We start from the raw sequence: 19671 nt of genomic DNA on the forward strand, positions 1-19671 counted from the left end.
AAAGAGATTTTTTTTTTCTTCCCCCAATTAAAACTTAAAATACTTGCAAAAGTCTTGCTTTCTTCTTGGGATGTTAAGATGTTAAGGCTGTTCCCGGCGACTGGTTCTGCTAATTAGCAGAGGTTATCAAAAAGGCAGGAGAATACAACAACTGCGAAGGGGGGCAAGCTTTTTCTTGAATCGTAAACGCGGAAATTAATTCTTTGGAAAGGGAGAAAGAAAACTTTGAGAGTTTTTTTTTTAATTAGCTTCTCATCAGGGTTGTTTAGGGTCTGTGACTGCCGCCGTTATATCAACAGCAACGGTTCATTTGCTCTCTACTCCAGGGAGCTGTCAGTGCCATATAAATACATATAGCTCAGAGTGGAATTATAGAATGACTCTATGCACATACATACCAGTAGATTCCCTGTTAGTCAAACCTCTTTAACATCAATTAGACTTGTATAAGTAATCCAGTCATTTCTGAACCGTAGTCTTGAGTGGCAAAACACCAAAGTATCTTAACCTCATGTGGGATGAGTATCTACAGCAGCATCTCTCAGAGTGCTAATTCTGATCAAGAGAGACAGTCCTGCAGATACACTTTTTCTAAGCCATGTAGAGCTTTTAAAGTTAAAATTAACATTTTGAATTTGGCCTGGGGTCCTATTTCTAACAGATACAGCAACTTCCTGCCTCCTCCTGTAATAGACCAGCAGCTGCATTTTGAAATGAAATATTTGAAACACAATTTATGTGTTAAGGGCAGCCCCATGTAAAGGGCATTGCAGAAGCACAGCTGCAAAACCAGTGACTCTATTTCTATTGCAAGAGCTTCCATTTTCAGACCTCTCTAAGAAAAGTGAGACTCTCTTTAAGGAAAGTTGAGAGTGACCGCTTTCCATTGAGACTTAGTTTTGGACTACAATAAAATACATGGGAAAATCCTATGATTTAAAATTGAAGCTAGCATTAGTTTGGGTTAGGCTTCCCTAATCAAGTGAAGGGTTAGATCCACAGAGCCTCTGTAAGAAGTGGGAGCGTGACAGTATTCTGTTCAGATTATATTTGCAAAATATACTGGAAAATCCTATTCCTGGTATAATTAGAGTTAGGGTTAGAGATAGAAATACATTTGGGTTAGGGTTTGGGATGGAAATCCACTAGGTTTAAGGTTAGAAGTTGGGCCCTAAATTGATTTCTAATCGCAATTCTAGCTCTAACCCTATCCCTGTTTTGGATGTCCATGATATTCCCAGGCATCTTCAACACGAAAGTTCAAAAGTATCAATAGTCTCTCATATTGCTCCTTCAAAATCCAAATAAAAGCTAGTCAATGCTTAATAATGTGATGTGGTTTCAAAACTTAGAAAATTAATTATAATCCAACAGAAATATAACATCATATATAGCTGTGGTGGCGAATCTAAGCCACAAGTGGCACTCAGAGCTCTCTCTGAGGGCACACAAGCCATCGCCTCAGCTCTGCCATGAATGTGCGCACACCTCCTGCCAGACAGCTGGTTTTTGGGTCTCTGCCCCGCATGCATGGGGGGGCAGAGCACATGCAGGAGACACATGCACATGGGGTGGGGCACACACATGGAGAGGGGGCGGTCACATGGGAGTCACATGTACATGTGCAGGGGGTTGGGGTGAATGTGGGAGGGGGTGATCGTATGCGCTTTTGGCACTCGTCGCTGAAAAGGTTAGCCATCACTGAAGTATAGTGTAGTTCCTGAAAAGATACACTGCTATAGGGAAATTCTTTTGAAATGCTATATTACCAGGAATATTGGTAATAAAATAAACTAAGCAATTTTGATGCTTCTGAAGGACTGGATTCTGAATGCTGCCGGCTATCACATTAATTTGAAGAAAATTTATAGATTGTATACTTGGTAATTTGTACTTTTATCTATTTTGTAAATACATGAGCATTTTCAACTGATATGTTTTATTTTACTTTTATAAACGGAGAAAAGTGGGAATGTGCAAGATATTAAAATTTGGTTTTAAACTTGGAGCACAAACTTGTGCAACTTGTTCTGAGCTGGTTGGGTTCTGCGGGAACAAACTCAAAATGCCTCAAATTTTCTATATATCATTCAAATTGTGACTTTCACCCTTCTTTCCATGGAGTTGTTACCATCTTAATCTTTCCCCTTCCTTTTTTTATTTGCCTTAGGTAAGCATGATCAAATCCTTATTTTCTTGGCTGCCAGATTAGAACATTGGGCAGATACTATGGGAGATTGGTGGTCCTTCAAATAACTAGGCCAGTAATGACGAAACTATGACACGTGGAGCCTCTTTGCGGGCATGCAAGCCGTCGCCCAGCTCAGCATGTGCAGGGTGTGTGTGATGGGGTCATGCACACATACATGGGGTGGGGGTCATGCGCACATGCAGGGGTGCAGCACGCTCCCTCCATGCCCCATTTTTGGTTTCAGTAGACTTCAGGGAGGCCTGCTAGGCCCAAAATGGGGCTTAGGGGGTTTGCACACTTGCGTGGAGGTGGTGATTGAGGGCATATGTGTGTGTGGGGGGGGCGCAGAGTGGTCATGCATGCAGGCACAGCAGGGTGGGGTGCATTGCATAGAGCCTGAACTAGACTCTATGCCACATAGTTTATAGTAAAGACCGGCATCTTCAATCATAACTGATAACCAGTGCAGCTAATGAAGAGAGTTGTAACATGAACATTACTAAGGCATGTCCATCACTGTCTGCATTACTATATTTTGGACCAGTTGATGGTTCCAAGTGATCTCCCATAGCAGCCCCATGTAGAGCACATTGAAGTAGTCAAGCCATGAGGTGAACAGAATCCGAGTCATTGAAGGTCTTCTATGTTTCTACTTAGGAACAATGCATTACACCTGAGATAGCAGGCTACTGTAAGAGATATGGCATGGACTCTAAAGCATACTGTACATGGTTCTAAAACATTTTAATGAAGAAAAGGTATGGAAATTCAGGAAAAATTGTCCCCAGCATATGCTATTGGGATTATCATTCTACCCACAGCTGGTTCAAGCATGTCATTGAAAGACCTGAAACAAGCTGGATTCCCACTACCTGGAGAGATTCTGTACATTCATTTTGTGACTCCTTGGACAACCACCAGTACTGCTGCAGGGCTATATTCAAACTTCTTCCCTACCCAGTAGAGGAATGCTACAGCAATACAACCTACTTATCCCGTGCAGTGCTGCAGTGGTAGAATCCCACTTCTTATAAAGGTAAAGGTAGAGGTTCCCCTCACACATATGTGCTAATCGTTGCGACTCTAGGGGGCGGCGCTCATCTCCGTTTCAAAGCCGAAGAGCCAGGGCTTTCCAAAGACATCTCTGTGGCCGGCAGGACTAAACACCAAAGGTGCACAGAACACTGTTACCTTCCCACCAAAGGTGGTTCCTATTTTTCTACTTGCATTTTTATATGCTTTCGAACTGCTAGGTTGGCAGAAGCTGGGACAAGTAACACTGTTACGCAGTGCAAAGGATTCGAAACACCAAACTGCCGACCTTTCTGATTGACAAGCTCAGTGTTTTAGCCATTGAGCCACTGATCCCTTGTCTCCTTATACCCAATGCTTATTCTTTCAATTTGGCTCATATGAACAGTACAAAAAAACAGTAAAAAAAACCACTTGAGCAGTTTACTAACGAAGAAATGGCATGTGTCTAACTACAGTAAAAATTCTGCGCATGAATTGAGAATATAGTTATACTACACATACTCTGAAATATAATTTGTAAAGGCTTCATGAAATAGAAGATGCTAATTCTTCTGGAACTGACTTTATTTAATTTATATGCTGCCTAACTCAGCAGGGCAGCTTTAATGTAAAACATTAAAAGTATTAAAATTAAGGTTAGCAACAATTAAATAACAGGTTAAAATCAAGAGTATGGATGGTATAGGAGTGAACTTTGTCTCTCCCTTAATCAACTCCCTCTAACATACTGTGTCTCCCATTAGAGCCCCAAGCCAACCAGCAGATCAGGTCTTGAGAGGCTCTTCTAGAAGGCTAAAAGGGTGGTGGCAAATCCCAGTTCAGGAGGTAAAATGCTCCAGGAGGCAGGGCCCATGGCAGAAAAAGCTCTTCTCCTTGACCACCGCAAGGCAAAATTCCTTCGCTGATGGGATCCGAAGAAGGCCCCTTCATCAGTGTAAGCGGGGCAAGCCAGTCCCATTGGGGTAAGATGGTGCTTCAAATAATCTAGTCCTATTTATAGAAAGTAGTACAGCCAATGGATAAAAGGCACAGGATACACATCATTGGTACCTACAGTAACTCCCTTTATCCTCACTTTACATTATTTTATCATCAAATGCCTCTAGCATTTTACTAGAGGCACATTATTACATAATTTTGTCAGATTTGTTTCATTTTATAAAATATACAAAATTTCATATATTCATAATGTATATTTAGATATATTCTAGATAAATACAAGTTGGAAAGTTTATATGGTAGACTGCTGTATTAGGTTATGGTTATAATTAAAGCAATAATCCTCTTGGGTGTAAACAGTTCACTCATCCTCTTACTCTAATAAAGCTGAAAGTGATTTTGCACAGAATACTCATATAGTTTCCAAGATAAAGACCTCTGTGAAAAGCCATAGCAACATCCAACATACAAAACATGTGTAATACAGATACAGGTGCAATGAGTAGGAATTAGACTAAATGTGTCATTTAAAAAGACAATTTAGACTATTAAGAATTTCAACATAAACAAAAATGGAAAAATGTAACATTTTTAGCATCCATATTCAGTACTTCTCACAAGGATGTCTGTAAGTAGAATGATTAATATAGATAAAAATGGAAGACAGATTTCAATAAAACTACCTTTAATTGCGTGATTTGCAAGATTGTCTGGTGCTTATTTCTTTCACTCAAAAGTAATTTTCAAACTTCTGAACCGGGTGGGTTTCAAATTTTTTTACTACTGGTTCTGTGGGTGTGGCTAGGTGGGGGCATGTGACTGAGAGGGCGTGGTCTACTTCATGTCACTCCTGCACATTTAGTCACATGCCCCCCTCCTAGCCACATCCACAGAACCACAAAAAATTGTTTTGCTAGCTAGGAGGCTGGCAAAGAAGCATCAGTTTCCCTGCTGCTGTGGCTCTCGGAGGGAGGAGGAAGGGATGTTGACCCGGTGCTTGCTTCACTTACCGCCCACTGCTGCTTGCCCCCTCGCCGCTTTCCCAGCTAGCAGCCCACCTAAGCAGGGCAGAAGAGGCCCAGGCTGCAGCCAGCGGGGAGGGGGCGGTAACGCTCCATCCCGCAGGGGGGGGGGGCGGCAAGCAGTAAGGGAAGTGAGTCCCGTGCCATGGGATGGCCAGCCTCCCCTGCTGTTGCACCCTTGCCTTCCACGCGAAGCCTCTGCAGGCCGGGCACCTCCCATTTTGCACTATGCACACCCTCTCCCCATTTCCTCTACAGTGCTGAACAGTCCATGCCCCCTACGCATGTCCCTCAAAGCCAACAGAGATGTTCCTTCGGCCAAGCTATTGAAGCTTGGCTCTTTCGTTCTACCTCCCCTTCTGATCTGTCTCATCCATCCCCCCCTACACACACACACACACACACACACACGTTTGCCCAAAACTACCATAGCCAGTGCTTAGAAGAAGAGCCAAGTCATCACAATCTTCAGGAAAAATAAGAGGTTAGGGATCCCTTAAATCTCATATGGTCGGCTATTCCAAAATACTGGAGCAGCTCCCAAGAACACACCTCTGAGGTCCCATCACATGGGAAAATTTAAGGAAGTGGAGCTGGACTAGACTTATCTTATTTAAACTAGTGGGATGGCTTGCTACCAGTGATGGGTTCATACCGGTTCAGCCAAACCGGTAGTGGTATGGCAGCCTGGGTCGCTGGAACCAGCAGGGCCCCCAAACTGGTTTCCCAATTGCTGCCATCTTGTTTTGGAGTTCTGCGCATGTGCAGAACAATTTTAATTGAACTGTGCATGTGCATCCAGTGTACGTGCGCAAAGAGTGCGCACAAGCGAACCGGCAGTAAAGCTGGCCGGAACCCAACCCTGCCTGATACCATTAGAGAAAGGCTGTCCCACAAGCAACCTGACTTTGTGTTATGTAGGGCTTTAAAGTTGACTCAGGAAGCAATTGGGAGCCAGTGCAGGTCACGTAGCAGTGGTATAACTCAGATCAACTGTGGGATACGCAAAATTGCACATGACCCTGCAGTCTGGATCAGTTGCAGCTTCTGGATGGCCTTCAAGGGCAGCCCCATGTACATCATGCTGAAGTCACCCAAATTGGAGAGACAAAGGCATGAGTGAGTGTGAGCAATTGAACAATGAAGAATAATCATTTTTAAAACATTGATCATTATTTATTTAGTTTAGGTGCCCAACTCTAAAGCAACTATGGACAGCCAATAATATATTTACTGAGATCAGGTGAACTTAAAAAGCAATTTTTGAGCTTTTGTCATTTAAGCCAATTGTGAACTTGGACTACCTCTTCTGCAAATACATTCAGTAGAGATCTCTGGTCTTAGGATTTAAAGATGACTTGATTCCAATTAATTATGAAGCTAAGTATGAATTCCCTTTTCTGGGTATGTAGTAGGAATAGAGAAAGAGGATAAATTAGTTTATATAGCTGCCTATCTCACACAAAGCAACTCTAAGCAATATATAACAAATAAAACAACAAGTATATAAAAGCAATCATTAAAAAGCAGTCACAATACAACCATCAGATACAGGAGAGAACAAATTAAACACAATGACAGAGCTTGAAGCTCACTACTGAATATTTCTGCTTGCTGACAACTTATTAAACTAGAACTAGACAATAATATAACAGCTGAACACATCCAATATAAATCCTGAAAGAGTTAAAAGAAAAAAGTTATTTCCTAAAACCATGTACTGTATTATCTGATGTATTAAAATGAGTAGAATGACTGCAGTAAAAGGTTTCTGTAGAAGTAAAAGATAAACTATAGATTTTGTTAGAAGTGAAGATTCAAGAGAAATGCTTCATTGCTTTTGAAGGATTTGTTGTTTATCAAGTTGGAGGCTTTGGAAATGCTCTACTGCTTTTAAATGAAGTTTTCTACCAAATCTTGACATAGATGAAATAGTAATACTCAACTGAAAATAATGGAAGATTGCAATCACCTTCAACTTAATTTAGGATTTGTCTGAAATGTTCAAAGAAAAATAATGACAGATTTAATTCAAAGCACTTAGTTCTATTTCTAATCCTTGATACTCCTGAAAGAGAAAAATTATCCTGCATACATTTATTAGCAATATGTGTAAGACTGTCAAGGACAGTGGTGAGTCTGATTTTGGTTTAGGTTCCTACTATTTCAAGATGAAAGCTACATAAATTCATTGCAGGAGGTAAGGCAAATCCCCATAACTAAACAGTTTTTTTCAGGGGGGGGAATTGAAAGAAATCAAACAACTATAGATAATCAAATACATCATCATAAGTTTTTACTAATTAACAATAAATACTATATTGAAAGACTTCCAATGTGATGTAGCAGATTGTAATAAATAATGCCTTTTTTCTCTGATCTCAATGATCAGTCTCTGGACACTGGAAAATGACCAATCTAAGTACCATTTAAATAAAAGGTTGGAGGGAAAATAAAGGGAAATAAAGGACAGGAAATGTCTGTCCTCAATAAATAGCAGAAAATAACTTAGTTAAATGAAAAACCAAAGTGGCTTCTACAAAAATAGAAGGGCATATCTCAATAGGCATGTCCATAGACTGATCTGATAAGATATTGTATAGCTTTTGAATTTGACCAATGACATTACCAGAAGATCCTAGGAAAATTAATATCAATAGAAAAAGAGAACAGCTATTCATATGGATTTGCAACCGATTAATGCATTGGAAACAGAGGGCTGCAGGAACACATAAAAAATTGTGCTAAGTAGGCTTTCCCAAGGAAGTGTATTAGGATCACCTCTTTTTAGCTTTATGAATGCAAACACAACCCTGTAACGTGTAACCTGTTGGAGCACCTTTGAGAGAAAGGAAGTGCAGAATGTCTATTAAATTTAAGGCTGGCCCATTTCCCTGCCACCCGGCCAATGTTGGATGGTTCTATGATCATCTAAGAGTACAGCATATACATAAATAGGAAAACAACTATAGGGGCAAATGAATTTCAATAAGTCAATATTTCCTTACCTAAACAGAGAAACAGAAGGACTGTAGGTCAGCAAAAAGCAATGGGAGCAGGAGCAACAACCTGCTGGCTTCCTCATTGACTTTGCTTTTGGGAAGTTGGCAGGAACAGTGGAAATTATGATCATATGACTTCAAGGACACTGCAATGGTCATAACTTCACAAATAAAACTGGTCTGAATATCAAGGAGCTTCAGGAGTACCAAAGTAATGGATCTCAGATTTTTTACACATACTTTTAAGTTAGCAGATTTCAGGTACCTTGAAACTGTTGTGAGCAATGAGATGGCAAAGATTTCTGACATCAGCAAATTATTCAGTGATAAGTTTTTTTAAAAAAATTCAGAAAGCTCCAAAATAATCAGTCCAAGGTGAAAAAAAATGGTAAATGCAGTTGTCAAAAGCACACAATCAATGATGTGAATTGATGCACCCCTCACTTTCTTTTACATGTACTTTGATTGGGTGTCAGCTGGCAGTAGCTGATCAAGATAATTTATATAGGAAATCCTAGCTCTAGTCAGTTTGAGAAGAGTCCTGGAAGAGTGGTCAGAGTGTTCAAAGCAGTATTTAGTTTGAGTCATGTTGATTTTGGGAGGGAGGGGTTTTGGAATTTTTTTTGTTAATAATGACAGGATCTCAGCACTGGATCATGAGACGAAATCAGTAAAGAGGAATAATAACAAAGAAAACCTGTTTGCCTAATCTATGGCTTTTAAAGAGTAATCAGTAGGCACTGGAGATCTGTTTCTTTTACACTGAATTCCAAATATTGTTATATTCAATTCTAGGAAGTGATGGGTGTTTTTAAAAAACCGGAATTTGTACAAAAATGGTATTTTCTGTAACACATTTTATAAGGGGCTGCCTATGGAGGCCATTTTTTGCAGCGCTGTCAATAAGAGAAGATTCAAATGCAAATTGCAAGAGATTCGTGTGGAACCTAGTCATTAAATATTGCAAACACTAGAAACGCACAGATTCGAGTGCGCAAAATATATAAAGTAAAATTAATACAAAATTAACAGGCGTCTCGGATACATCCTGTGCTGCGAAGTGCGGATCTGTGGACCACGAACATCATCTGTAACATAACGCGGGTTCTGGTGCCATTCAGTGCAAAATCCGGATGATCGACGTTTTTATGCCACGAACAGTAAATGTTAATTGTAGCCTTTTGTGCTGTCCCCGTACACCGATCTGATACACGGGTGGATACACCGACGGGATCTGTGTTTGTGTGTACACGCGAGTTCAAAGCATCGCCATTCCAAGAAAGATAATAAAGAAGGGATGAAGAGCGTCTCACTGAATTCAGTGCCGTTTCCCCTCCCGCCTCCCCGAGTAATGCCTACTTAGAGGTAAGGATGTTTACTAGATTGCAACCGCGATTGGGTAGCAACCCACGGCCGGTGCAGGCAAGCCTGAGGCCAGGCAGCGGAGTTGCGCAACCTCCCAATTCTGCCACGAACATCAGGCAACGGACCTCAGATCTGGCGCCTCGCGGTGTTGCGCGCAAAGGGACGTGGCGCTAGGCCGGGCGTGCTAGGAGAGGCGCGAAGAGGGATTAGAGCACGTGAAACGCCGCCTCCGCGCCTCCTTTCCCCGCCCGCCGTTATTGTCTCTTTAAGGTCGTGGCGAGGGGTGGGGGCTCTCGTGGATGGCGGCGGTTTGTGGTGGTCTGGGCTCGTCTCGCGAGATCAGCGTTGGCGCCGTGACCTCCATGTGAGAGCAGCGGCGTTTTGGTAAACAGTCCTCGGGGTTAGGACATGGCTCCCGCCGGCGCCCGTTAAGCTTAGCCCAGCCGGCAGCTCCCAACTCAAGGTCTGACAGGGTTTGCCGCCATTCTGGGGGGTGGCTCGAGAGAACCGTTGCCGCCCGTGGGTCGCGAGTGAGGCGGGTGGGATCGGCGGGCGAGCCTAGGAAGAGTGGAGACCGCTGGCGGTTCGGGGAAGAGGAAGGAAAGAAGGAAGGCCGGCCGGTAACAGAAGCGGTTCGCGCCGCGGCGGTCCTCGAGATTCAGGCAGCAGCTCCTCATCGCCACCCCCGCTTCGCCAAGTGGAAAAATCCGGAGGCAGGAACCTCCCGGTTCTTCTGCCTTTCCCCCCCTCTCTCCTCCTTCGGGAGCGCGCCATGTGGATCCAGGTGCGGACCATCGATGGTGCCCAGACCCGAACTATCGACGACCTCAGCCGGCTGACCAAGATTGAAAGTCTCCGCGAAAAGATCCAGGAAAGCTTCCGCGTAAGCCCTGAACTGCAGCGCCTTTTCTACCGGGGCAAACAGGTGAGGCAGGCGCGACAGACACTCCCTCTCCCCTTATCCCCCGGCCTCTCAGCTGTACACTGCCTGCAGCTTCAACTGCCGCTCCATCGCGGTCGATGGGTTTTCTTTACCGCCGTCTGAGGGGAAGGAAGCAGCCCGAGATGCCATTGTGCTGAGGGAAGGGACCGCGGCGGCGGCGGCTTCGTTTCCCGCCTCCTCCTCCTCCCTCTTCCCGTTACACGCGAGGCATCTTCTCATCCGCTAGCGGGTTTCCCGCAAGGCCGGGGAATGGGGATTCCTACGCGGGACTCCCGAGAAAAGCTGGGCGCTCGGCTTCCCTCAGGCGGGGAAAGAGAAGAGGCCGGTGGCGCGAGTCGCCCCTCGTGTGCCTCGCGCTACTTCCGGTGCTTCAACGGTCTCCTTGGCACCCTCAGCTGCCTCTTGAGGGAAGGGGCAGCTGCCCCGAGGAAGTTCATATCGTCGCCCTCCTCATCTCCCTCGGCCCTTAATGTGGTTTTTTTTCCCATTCCCCCTTTCTCTCCCATCGTCCTGGCGGGAAAACTGCTAGCCAACTCTGCTGATGCCTTTTCTTCCAGCCACTGTACATACAATCCTCGATTTACATCCATTTGTTTAGTGACCGTTGGAAGTGACAAGTGGCACGGAAAAATAACGGTTTTTGACACTTATGACCTTGCTGCATCCCCATGGTCACATGATCAAAATTCAGCTGTTTGGTAACGGCTCATTTTTATAAAGGTTGCAGTGTCCTATGGTCTTGTTTTTGCTTTGTTTTTGCTTTGCCATCATCTCACAAGCGAAGTCAATAGGGAAGCCAGATTCACTTAACAGCTATTTAACTAACAAGCGCAGGGAATCACTTAAGAACTGTGAGAAGGAAGGTTGTATAATGGGACAGAGCTCACTTAACAACTGTCTTGCTTAGCAGTGGAAATTTTGGGCTCAGTTGGGATTTTAAGTTGAGGACTATCTCCACTAGGTTTTTAACTGGAGTGTGATCTCCTGTTCCATCCTGAAGTACATGCCTGCAATCACTAAGAATTGGCATTGGCTTGATGGCAACTAATCTGTCATCTCCTGTTCTGCACACCTTTTGTGAGTGCTGAGCTGGAACTTTTTGTTTACACTTGGATATATTAATTCAAGATGTTGCCTCCCAATATCAGTTTATTGCGCTATGTTAGGATTGTGTTCTGTTACAACTTGTTTTTAAGTTGTATGGTATCATAGGTATTCCCCTCATATTTTATTGTGATGACAGACTAAAAGTATAAGGAGACTGCCTGTTATTAATAAACTTGGAGAAGGATAAATAGGTAAAAATATTTGTTTTCTTTAATCTAGAGTTAAATAATATAGTAATACTTTGTGTAATCAAAATCATGGTTTGTTATTTTATTACAACAAAAACCATGATTATTACTTACAATGGTTGATATTACATTATTTTAGGTTAAAATGATGGGAAACAACATACACTTTAAGCTCTCAGAACAAAGATATGATTCAAGTGTACTAAATTAAAGTACATTGTGGTATATTAAAAGCTGTCAGATTTATTAATGGAATAAAATCTCATTGTAAATATAGTTTACAATAAATCTATACCATCTAGATTTCCTTTAGTGATTGTGGCAGCAAAATTCATTAAATTATAACATGAATATTTTCCTTGATTTATATAACTATATTTTTGTTTCTGCTTACGAGTAAACAGCACATCAGTATTTCTGGTGCTTTGTAAATGGCCATGCTGCTGTAGGTAATAGTCCAACATACCCAAAGAATATTAGATGTGGGTGCTTTGGTGATAGTCTGTTTTTAACTGCTATAATCTGGTAGATTTTAAATACTATTTTTCATAGGGCAGCTCTGTTTAAATTCCCATAATAATGACCATGAAAGATAGCTTTGGATTAGGAGAAAGTAACTGGCTTTAAGCCAGTAGTGAATTTTCAAGGTTAAAAGTGAACTTGAACCTGAATCTTTCTGATCTTAGTTCAGCGTGTTAACCACTGCAACATACTTCTTATTTAAAGTGCATGTATGTGTTGTGTCAAAATAGTGTAGCTATAATTATAGTAACATGGTTGTATATAAATTACCAGATTACTGCACTGTAGACTTTAATATGAAGTTTACTGATACGGGAAGTAAGGAATCAAAAGCCAAGGGCAGTTATAATGCAAGACAAGGACACAGAAGAAGAATCAGTAATGGATACTGTACGTGTAGTTATACTGTTTCAGCTCTGTTTCACAACTGACAGAGAGATATGGAAATGTTGGCACATCTCTTTTGGGTTCAAGTGCTGGCTGACTATCTCATCTGTTTGTGAGCATAAGAAAAGATATGTTTTCTGGGGTTGGTCTAATGGGAAAAGTAAAAGAGACACTGATTGTTCTATTTTCACTGATGGTATTAATGCAGATTTAATGCTAAATCATGCCTTGTTTAAGTATTGCTTATTTCTTACATTAAAATAGCTAGGTAAAGCATAAAGCAAACACCATACTATAGTAATTTGCAAACATAAATCCAGCCATTGTCTCTTTGCAAATGTTTTCTTTTTCCACTACAGGTAGACCTCAACTTACAACCATAATTGAGCCTGTTAGGGATGTAACCGTAGGCTTGGCTTGGCAATGTATATAAGCTATGATTACTGTACTGTTACTTTAAATGCTTAACAGATGTAATTGGCTTGTTACCTCAAGCAGCCATAAGAGGGAGCCAGAATGGTTTTTAGATCTCTCTCTGTTTTGTTAGAAGCTGGTTGGTGTATTTTGATGTATTGTGGTTTGTTACTGTTTAGCTATACTTTGTGCGTTAGACTGACTATTTTGATAACTGAATTACTGAACCGTGTATGACTTGGACTGTTAACCGGACTCGGAATATCTCTATATTTCGACATAGTAAATTACTATATTTTTATACTATTCAGTGTCTCTGTATGCTGGTTTGTGCGTGTTCTTCCATACCATTCTCATTACGCTTCTCTGCATACTCGCTCTCCTAACGGGAAGCTTAATTACTTAATAGAGCCCAATATTTCTGTTGTTAAGTGAGACATTTGTTTTGCCCTTTTCTTGCCACAGTTGTTAAATGAATCACTGCAGTTGATAAGTTAGTAACCTGGTTGTTAAGTGAATCTAGCTTCCTCATTGACTTTGCTTGTCAGAAGGTTGCAAAAGGGTGTCACATGACTCGGGACTCAGCAACAATCATAAATATGAACAGTTGTCAAGCATTTGAAGTTTGATCACATCATGATGATGCTTCAAAGGTGGTAACTGAAAAACAGTTGTAAGTCAGTTTTTTCAGTGCTGTTTTAACTTTGAACAGTCACTAAATGAATTGTTGTAAGTCAAGGACTATATTGCATTAGTGAAGAAGAAGATATTGTTTTTAAATTGAAATTATTATCTGTCTTGCTGCCCGTATTTCTCCCATAAACGCTGTGTTCTTCCTTTGAATAGTTACTAAATAGAAATGCCTACTATTCTATGATTCTTAGCATGCATGATTTTTCTTACTGCATTAATATTTAGGATTATTCTCTGACATTCTCTGCTACCTTATCCTTCGTCTTGATGACAAGAAGAAAAACTTGTTATTTAATTTCTCCGCTTGTAATGAATTTGCAACAGATTCTTTTGTAGTGTCAGCATGCCAGATGGATAGTGAAAAAAGTTACATCTTTAAAGGGTTCACATATAATGTTCTTCATAGGATACATGAGTCTTTTCTGTATAAAGCCATATCTGGAGATGTGCTTCAAATATTCAGAAGGCTCAGATAGTTTAATTTCTCTGCAAGTACGTGTAAAGCAAAAGTTTATATTACAATACTGTGATTGTGGCTAGAAATGTACCGTGTTTCCCCAAAATTACGACATGCCCTGAAAATAAGACCATGCCATATTTTTCCTGTGGGCAAAAATATACGCCCTCCTCCAATAATAAGCCCCCTGGACAACCCCCCCTCCAGCCAGGCAGAGCGCCACTCACCAACCTAATGATATCCCGAAGGTGCAAAGCCGCAGGAGGCGGGGGGCAAAGGCGCTCACATTGCTTTGGGATACCGCTAGGTTGGTGGGTGGCGCTGTGCCCAGCTGGAGCGGGGGATTGCCGGGCAGCTGCGCTCATGAGCAGCTGCCTGGCAATGCCCCGCTCCAGCCCGGCAGAGCACCACTCACTGACCCAGTAATATCACAAAGGCGCTAAGCCGTGTGGCGCTCTTCCCGGCTGGAAAGAGGTTGCGCGAGCACTTGTTCTGCCTCCAGCCCGTGTGCCTCCCTGCTTTCCCATGCCCAACTCTCCCTGCAGGGCTGGGCCGGGGCGCCACCACTGCCGCTGCCGTGCTCTGAGCATAACCGGCTTCCAAACTCCGGAGATCCGCTGCGTAGTCCCAGAGCGGCCGCTGCCGGAAGACTCGGCAGCAGATCTCCGGAGTTTGAAAGCCAGTTATGCTTGGAGCATGGTGGCAGCAGCGGCGGCACTCTGGCCCAGCCCTACAGGGAGAGTTGGGTATGGTGAGGCAGGGAGGCACGCCAGCTGGAGACAGAACAAGTGCTCGCGCAACATCTCTTTCCAGTCACACAGAGTGCCACACGGCTTAGCGCCTTTGGGATATTACTGGGTCGGTGAGTGGTGCTCTGCACGGCTGGAAAGGGGCGTTGCCAGGTGGCTGCTCATGAGTGTGATCACCTCATGGCGGCTTTGTTGTGCTGCTGCGACAGCGCAACACAGCCGTTTGCCCCTGAGGCTGTGCCCGGCTCTTCGGGCGCCCGCTCGCAAGAGAGCAGCCACCCGGCAACCCCAAATCAATACCCCCCCCCCAATAATAAGGCCCAAGCAAAATTTGGAGAGGGGTCAAAAGAAAATAAGACCCTGTCTCATTTTTGGGAAAACACGGTAATTGTGATTACAGTATTGCATATATTATTTTTTGCAATAAGTATGTTTGCAAAGCATGGCCATCCTTGCTTTTGGTTAATTATGTCTAGAGGATCCTTCTGTAAAAGTTGCCCATCTTTGGCTTTAGTCTTAATTTTGTTTTTTGAGGTTTTCATATCATCCAGACATATTTGTTTCCATTCTGTCTTGTTCCAACGGGAAGAAAACATTGTGTCACATTTGTTTTATAGTAAGGCAACCTTAAACCAAAGCCTGCAGGAGTAGTTTGAAACTCTGCCATTTGGGAGGAACCCTAAGCATAAATATAACTGAACTAAACAAGACTTGCTGAGTTACTTGATTATGTTATAACGTTTCTTGCCCTAAGAATGTACTAGCTGATTTCTGGGAGGAAAAAACCAATGAGATTTGGATTACGAAGTAAGGGTAACACAAAATGACTGTTTTTTTTATTTTAAGTTTTAAAAGCTGCTTTTTTATGACTATGAAAAAAAAAGCATAAAAAGCAGTTTTTTTATTCTTATTTAATGCTGGTATTACATACTGTTACAATGAAGATAAAAGAATTTACATACTTCATAATTTTACTTTTAGATTATGGCCAAATACATCCTCTTTAATCAATAAGTATTTATTTTTATTTGTAACTATTGAAAATAGTTGTGGCAACATTGGCCATGGTGATGCAGTGGGTAGAATGCAGTATTGCAGGCTAATTCTGCTCTGCTGGCAGTTCAAGTCTCGCTAGGAGAGAACCCAGTTTGTTGGGGGCAATTTGCTGATTCTGTGAACTGGTTAGAGTGGGCTGTAAAGCACTGTGAAGCAGTGTACAGGTGGTCCTTGACTTACGACCACAATTGAGTTCAAATTTTCTGTTAACAGATTTGTTAAGTGAGCTTTGCCCCACTTTACGACTTTTGTTAGCACAGTTGTTAAGTGAATCATTACAGTTAATAAGTTAATGACATGGTTGTTAAGGTTGCAAATAGGGATCACATGACTTTGGGACACAGCAACAGTCATAGGTATTAACTAGTTGCCAAGCATCTAAATTTTAATCACATGACAATGGGATGCTGCAACGGTCGTAAGCATGAAAAATGGTCATTAGTCACTTTTTTCAGTGTCATAACTTTCAACAGTCACTAAACCAACTATTGTAAGTTGAGGACTATCTCTTATACTACCTGCATTGCTATTACCTGGAAATTATAGCATGAAGGTTTTCTGCTTCAGAAATTCACCTTGAATATGAAGATGACATTGATAAAACAAAGCTACTTTTTTGCTTTTTTCTTTCCCTAGTTGTATTGATAAGATTTTGAAAGCCTGAATGGAACTTAAATTCTTGTGTGATAATAGATGAAGGAAATTAATACAGTCTGGACCCCAGACTGGATTCCCAAATAAGATGAGGAAAAATACCTTCCCCAAACTGGCTTCCTGTAATTATACCAACATCATACTGTAATTTTAAAAACATTGACTTGAACTCGCAACACATGAGTGGCACATGGTCATAGAGGGCTTAAAGTAGAGAATGGGATTTGAATTTGTGTCTCTAATACATTTGATACAATTTGCTTTAACCTATATCAGTAAATGGCTATTTGAGTTCCTTGAGTGGAAGATACAGGCAGTCCTTAACTTACTATCATTATTGAACTTTGAATTATGATGCTAAGTCGTTGTGGTTGTAGGTTAAGGCATCACACCACCAGATCGGATTTTTTTTGACATATTTTGTAGTAGTCATTACATGAATCAATTTCCATTGTGTTTTTTTTTTCTGGAAACCGAATGTAAACTACAGAAATCAGTAAAAACGTGCATCATGATCATGTGAATGTGGGGTACTGCAATTGGCCATACAAGTGAGCTGTTTGCTAAGCACCCAAAATGCGATCATATGACTGCAGGGCAATGAGTGCAACAATGATAACTTTGGAAACAGATCGTAAATAACTTTTCCATTGTAATTTGGAATGGTCGCTAAGCAACCAGTCAAAAATCAAGGACTACTGTAAAGTACTGCATTGTAGAATGTCTTCTGAAACAAAACTCATGACATCAGAATTCAGTGGCCTAGTTTCTATTGTTTGCCTGATATTTCCTGAAGTTGAAAGTGCGGGGAACTAAATTCCCAACGCCTTCCCCAGCATTTCAAAGCAGGACTTCAGTATTAACTTTTGCTGTTCCATAACTCAAATTCGCATTCAATTTTGGGTAGGAAAGAAGAGTAGGAAATGTTTTAATTGCTTTTGCAGAATCTGAAAATAGGATAAAGACAAGGTTTGGCAACATTGTTTGGCTCTGGTGTCGCTGGGCATGCGGCAGTGTCTTCAGCAGTATAGGTGGAATGATAACTTGAATTCCCTGTCAGGCCTGCAGCTTTCTTTTGGATCTTTGGGCTGCCACACTTTCTCTTATTCTACTATGCCTTTCTCTATTATGGGAAAATGGGAGGGGGGATTGTACGGAGTTACTTATTGTGTAGCCAAAACAAAATTCTTTCTAGAAAGCCAAGGTCATTCTTTGTCTCTGCACCTGACCGGAACTGGATGGGTGGAACTGCCAGAATGGCAGTGGGAGATTGGACCATTGCAGTGGGAGATTGGACCATTGGGCAGTGGGAGATTGGACTTGTGGGTATGGGGGCAAGATCTTGAACTTTCAACTAGGTGAGAAAAACGGTGAAGCTTTCAGATTTGGGTTTTCCCAGATGTGCCAACATGGCTCTCTTAATAAATTGGAACTTTGAGCAATACTTTGCCTTGGACTCCGATTTAATTTTGGATGCTATTTGGAACCCTGACATTAATCCGAATCTTCATTAAAATAAATTGCCAGCTCCCCTGAATCCAGGGGTGCTGTCTGGGGACCTGAGCCCCATGCCAACCCACAACTGGGTGGCATAAAGCCTCAGGGAAGACAGAGCATGGGGGAAGGTCGAACGGATGCTGTGTAAACTGTGTGGGTGAACGGTCAGTTTCCCATGGGTACCCTATGGCAGGCTGGATTATCAGCGGGTGCTTGGCTGAGACGCATGCACCCAGCACCCAACGATCTGGGCCCAGCAAGGGAAGGCCCAGAGCGACTGGAGGGAGACTCAACAACGGCCAGGGCCGCTCAAAGAGTCGATGGGTGCCCGTCCACCCTAGGTGAGTTGAAGGCATCTGATCCTTTGAATCTCCCCTGGCTAGGGTCAAGGACCCCAGCAGAGCGGATTGCGGTTTCCTGTACCTTCCGTGGCCACTATGGATAATGCAGCGGGGAGGAACCCACGCAACCAGTTGCAATGGGCTCGGGTTGCCATGGGCTTTTATGCCTCCCCCGCAGCTTTCGCTGGGGCTAATGCAACCTGCTGGGGGATGTAATGGGGCCAACAGCGTTTGCCGGGTGCTCCCATTCCCCAGCTGCTGCAGCCACCACTTAATGGATCCTTTGGAGAATGAAGTGACAAGAGCATGGGGATTTGGACGTGGTGCAGCTGTTCGCCTCAAAGCCGCCTCAGATGTCGGAAGTAACACAGCTTCTGCGCGTGCAGGCAGCTTCCCCCTGAAACCCGAAGGGAACCACAGCTGAAATGTCGGCTTGGTTAGCGCTTTCCCCTGAGGCCAGGAGAAGCGCCCATTCTGCCTGTAAGGCGAGCCGGAAAACTACACAGAAAACCTAGCCAGTTGAACCCGCACAAGGCAGAACCTAGGAAACAGGAAGTGGAGAAGCAGGGGCTTCTCCCCCATGCCTGCCCCTCCTCCGCGCTGACCTGTGAGATTGGAGCAGGCTAGGAATAAGCCGCCAGAACGGAGGGTTCACACAAGCATGCATGGAGCAGGGAGAAAGCTACCAGAATCTGCCGAGAGTGATATCCCTCCCCCACCAAATGTCTGCGGGATTGAGGGTCCTTTGCCAGAAGCAGAGCAGGAGGAGGAACCCCATGAGAGAAGAGAAAAGGTGGATTTGCTAAACAGGCGGCTGAGGAACAACCCCTTTCTCCAATGAGGCCTTACCAAAGATGGATGAGGGAAACCCTGGTGATCCAATGATCTGGAAGCCTGTCCGCCCTTTTTCTTTTAGGTTTCGGTTAGTAATACTGGAAACGGGGATCCAAGGCAAAGTGGAAACAGATACCGGGTGCACACGATGCCTAATCAATCCCCACATAATCAAGCAGCTGGGCATACGCATGGGCCCTCTTAACCGCCCTATCAGCTTTGAACAAGTCGACAGGACACTAATTGGAGGGGCCTCTGCCTCTGTGGTCACTGAG

At 43.0% G+C, this 19671-nt stretch overlaps 1 protein-coding gene across 1 annotated transcript in view; it reads left to right on the forward strand.

The window, feature by feature from the left end:
* The first annotated feature begins 9695 nt into the window (after nucleotides 1-9695).
* Nucleotides 9696-19671, forward strand: part of UHRF2 (ubiquitin like with PHD and ring finger domains 2) — an 85335-nt gene continuing 75359 nt past the window's right edge. Inside the window, exon 1 of the mRNA XM_081945068.1 lies at nucleotides 9696-10479. Within this exon, the coding sequence (XP_081801194.1) occupies nucleotides 10327-10479 (153 nt within the window). The 5' untranslated portion in view covers nucleotides 9696-10326. The remainder of the gene's footprint in view (nucleotides 10480-19671) is intronic.

The sequence above is a fragment of the Natrix helvetica genome (genome assembly GCF_964273705.1).
Source record: "Natrix helvetica genome assembly, chromosome: 2".
Lineage (NCBI taxonomy): Eukaryota > Metazoa > Chordata > Lepidosauria > Squamata > Natricidae > Natrix > Natrix helvetica.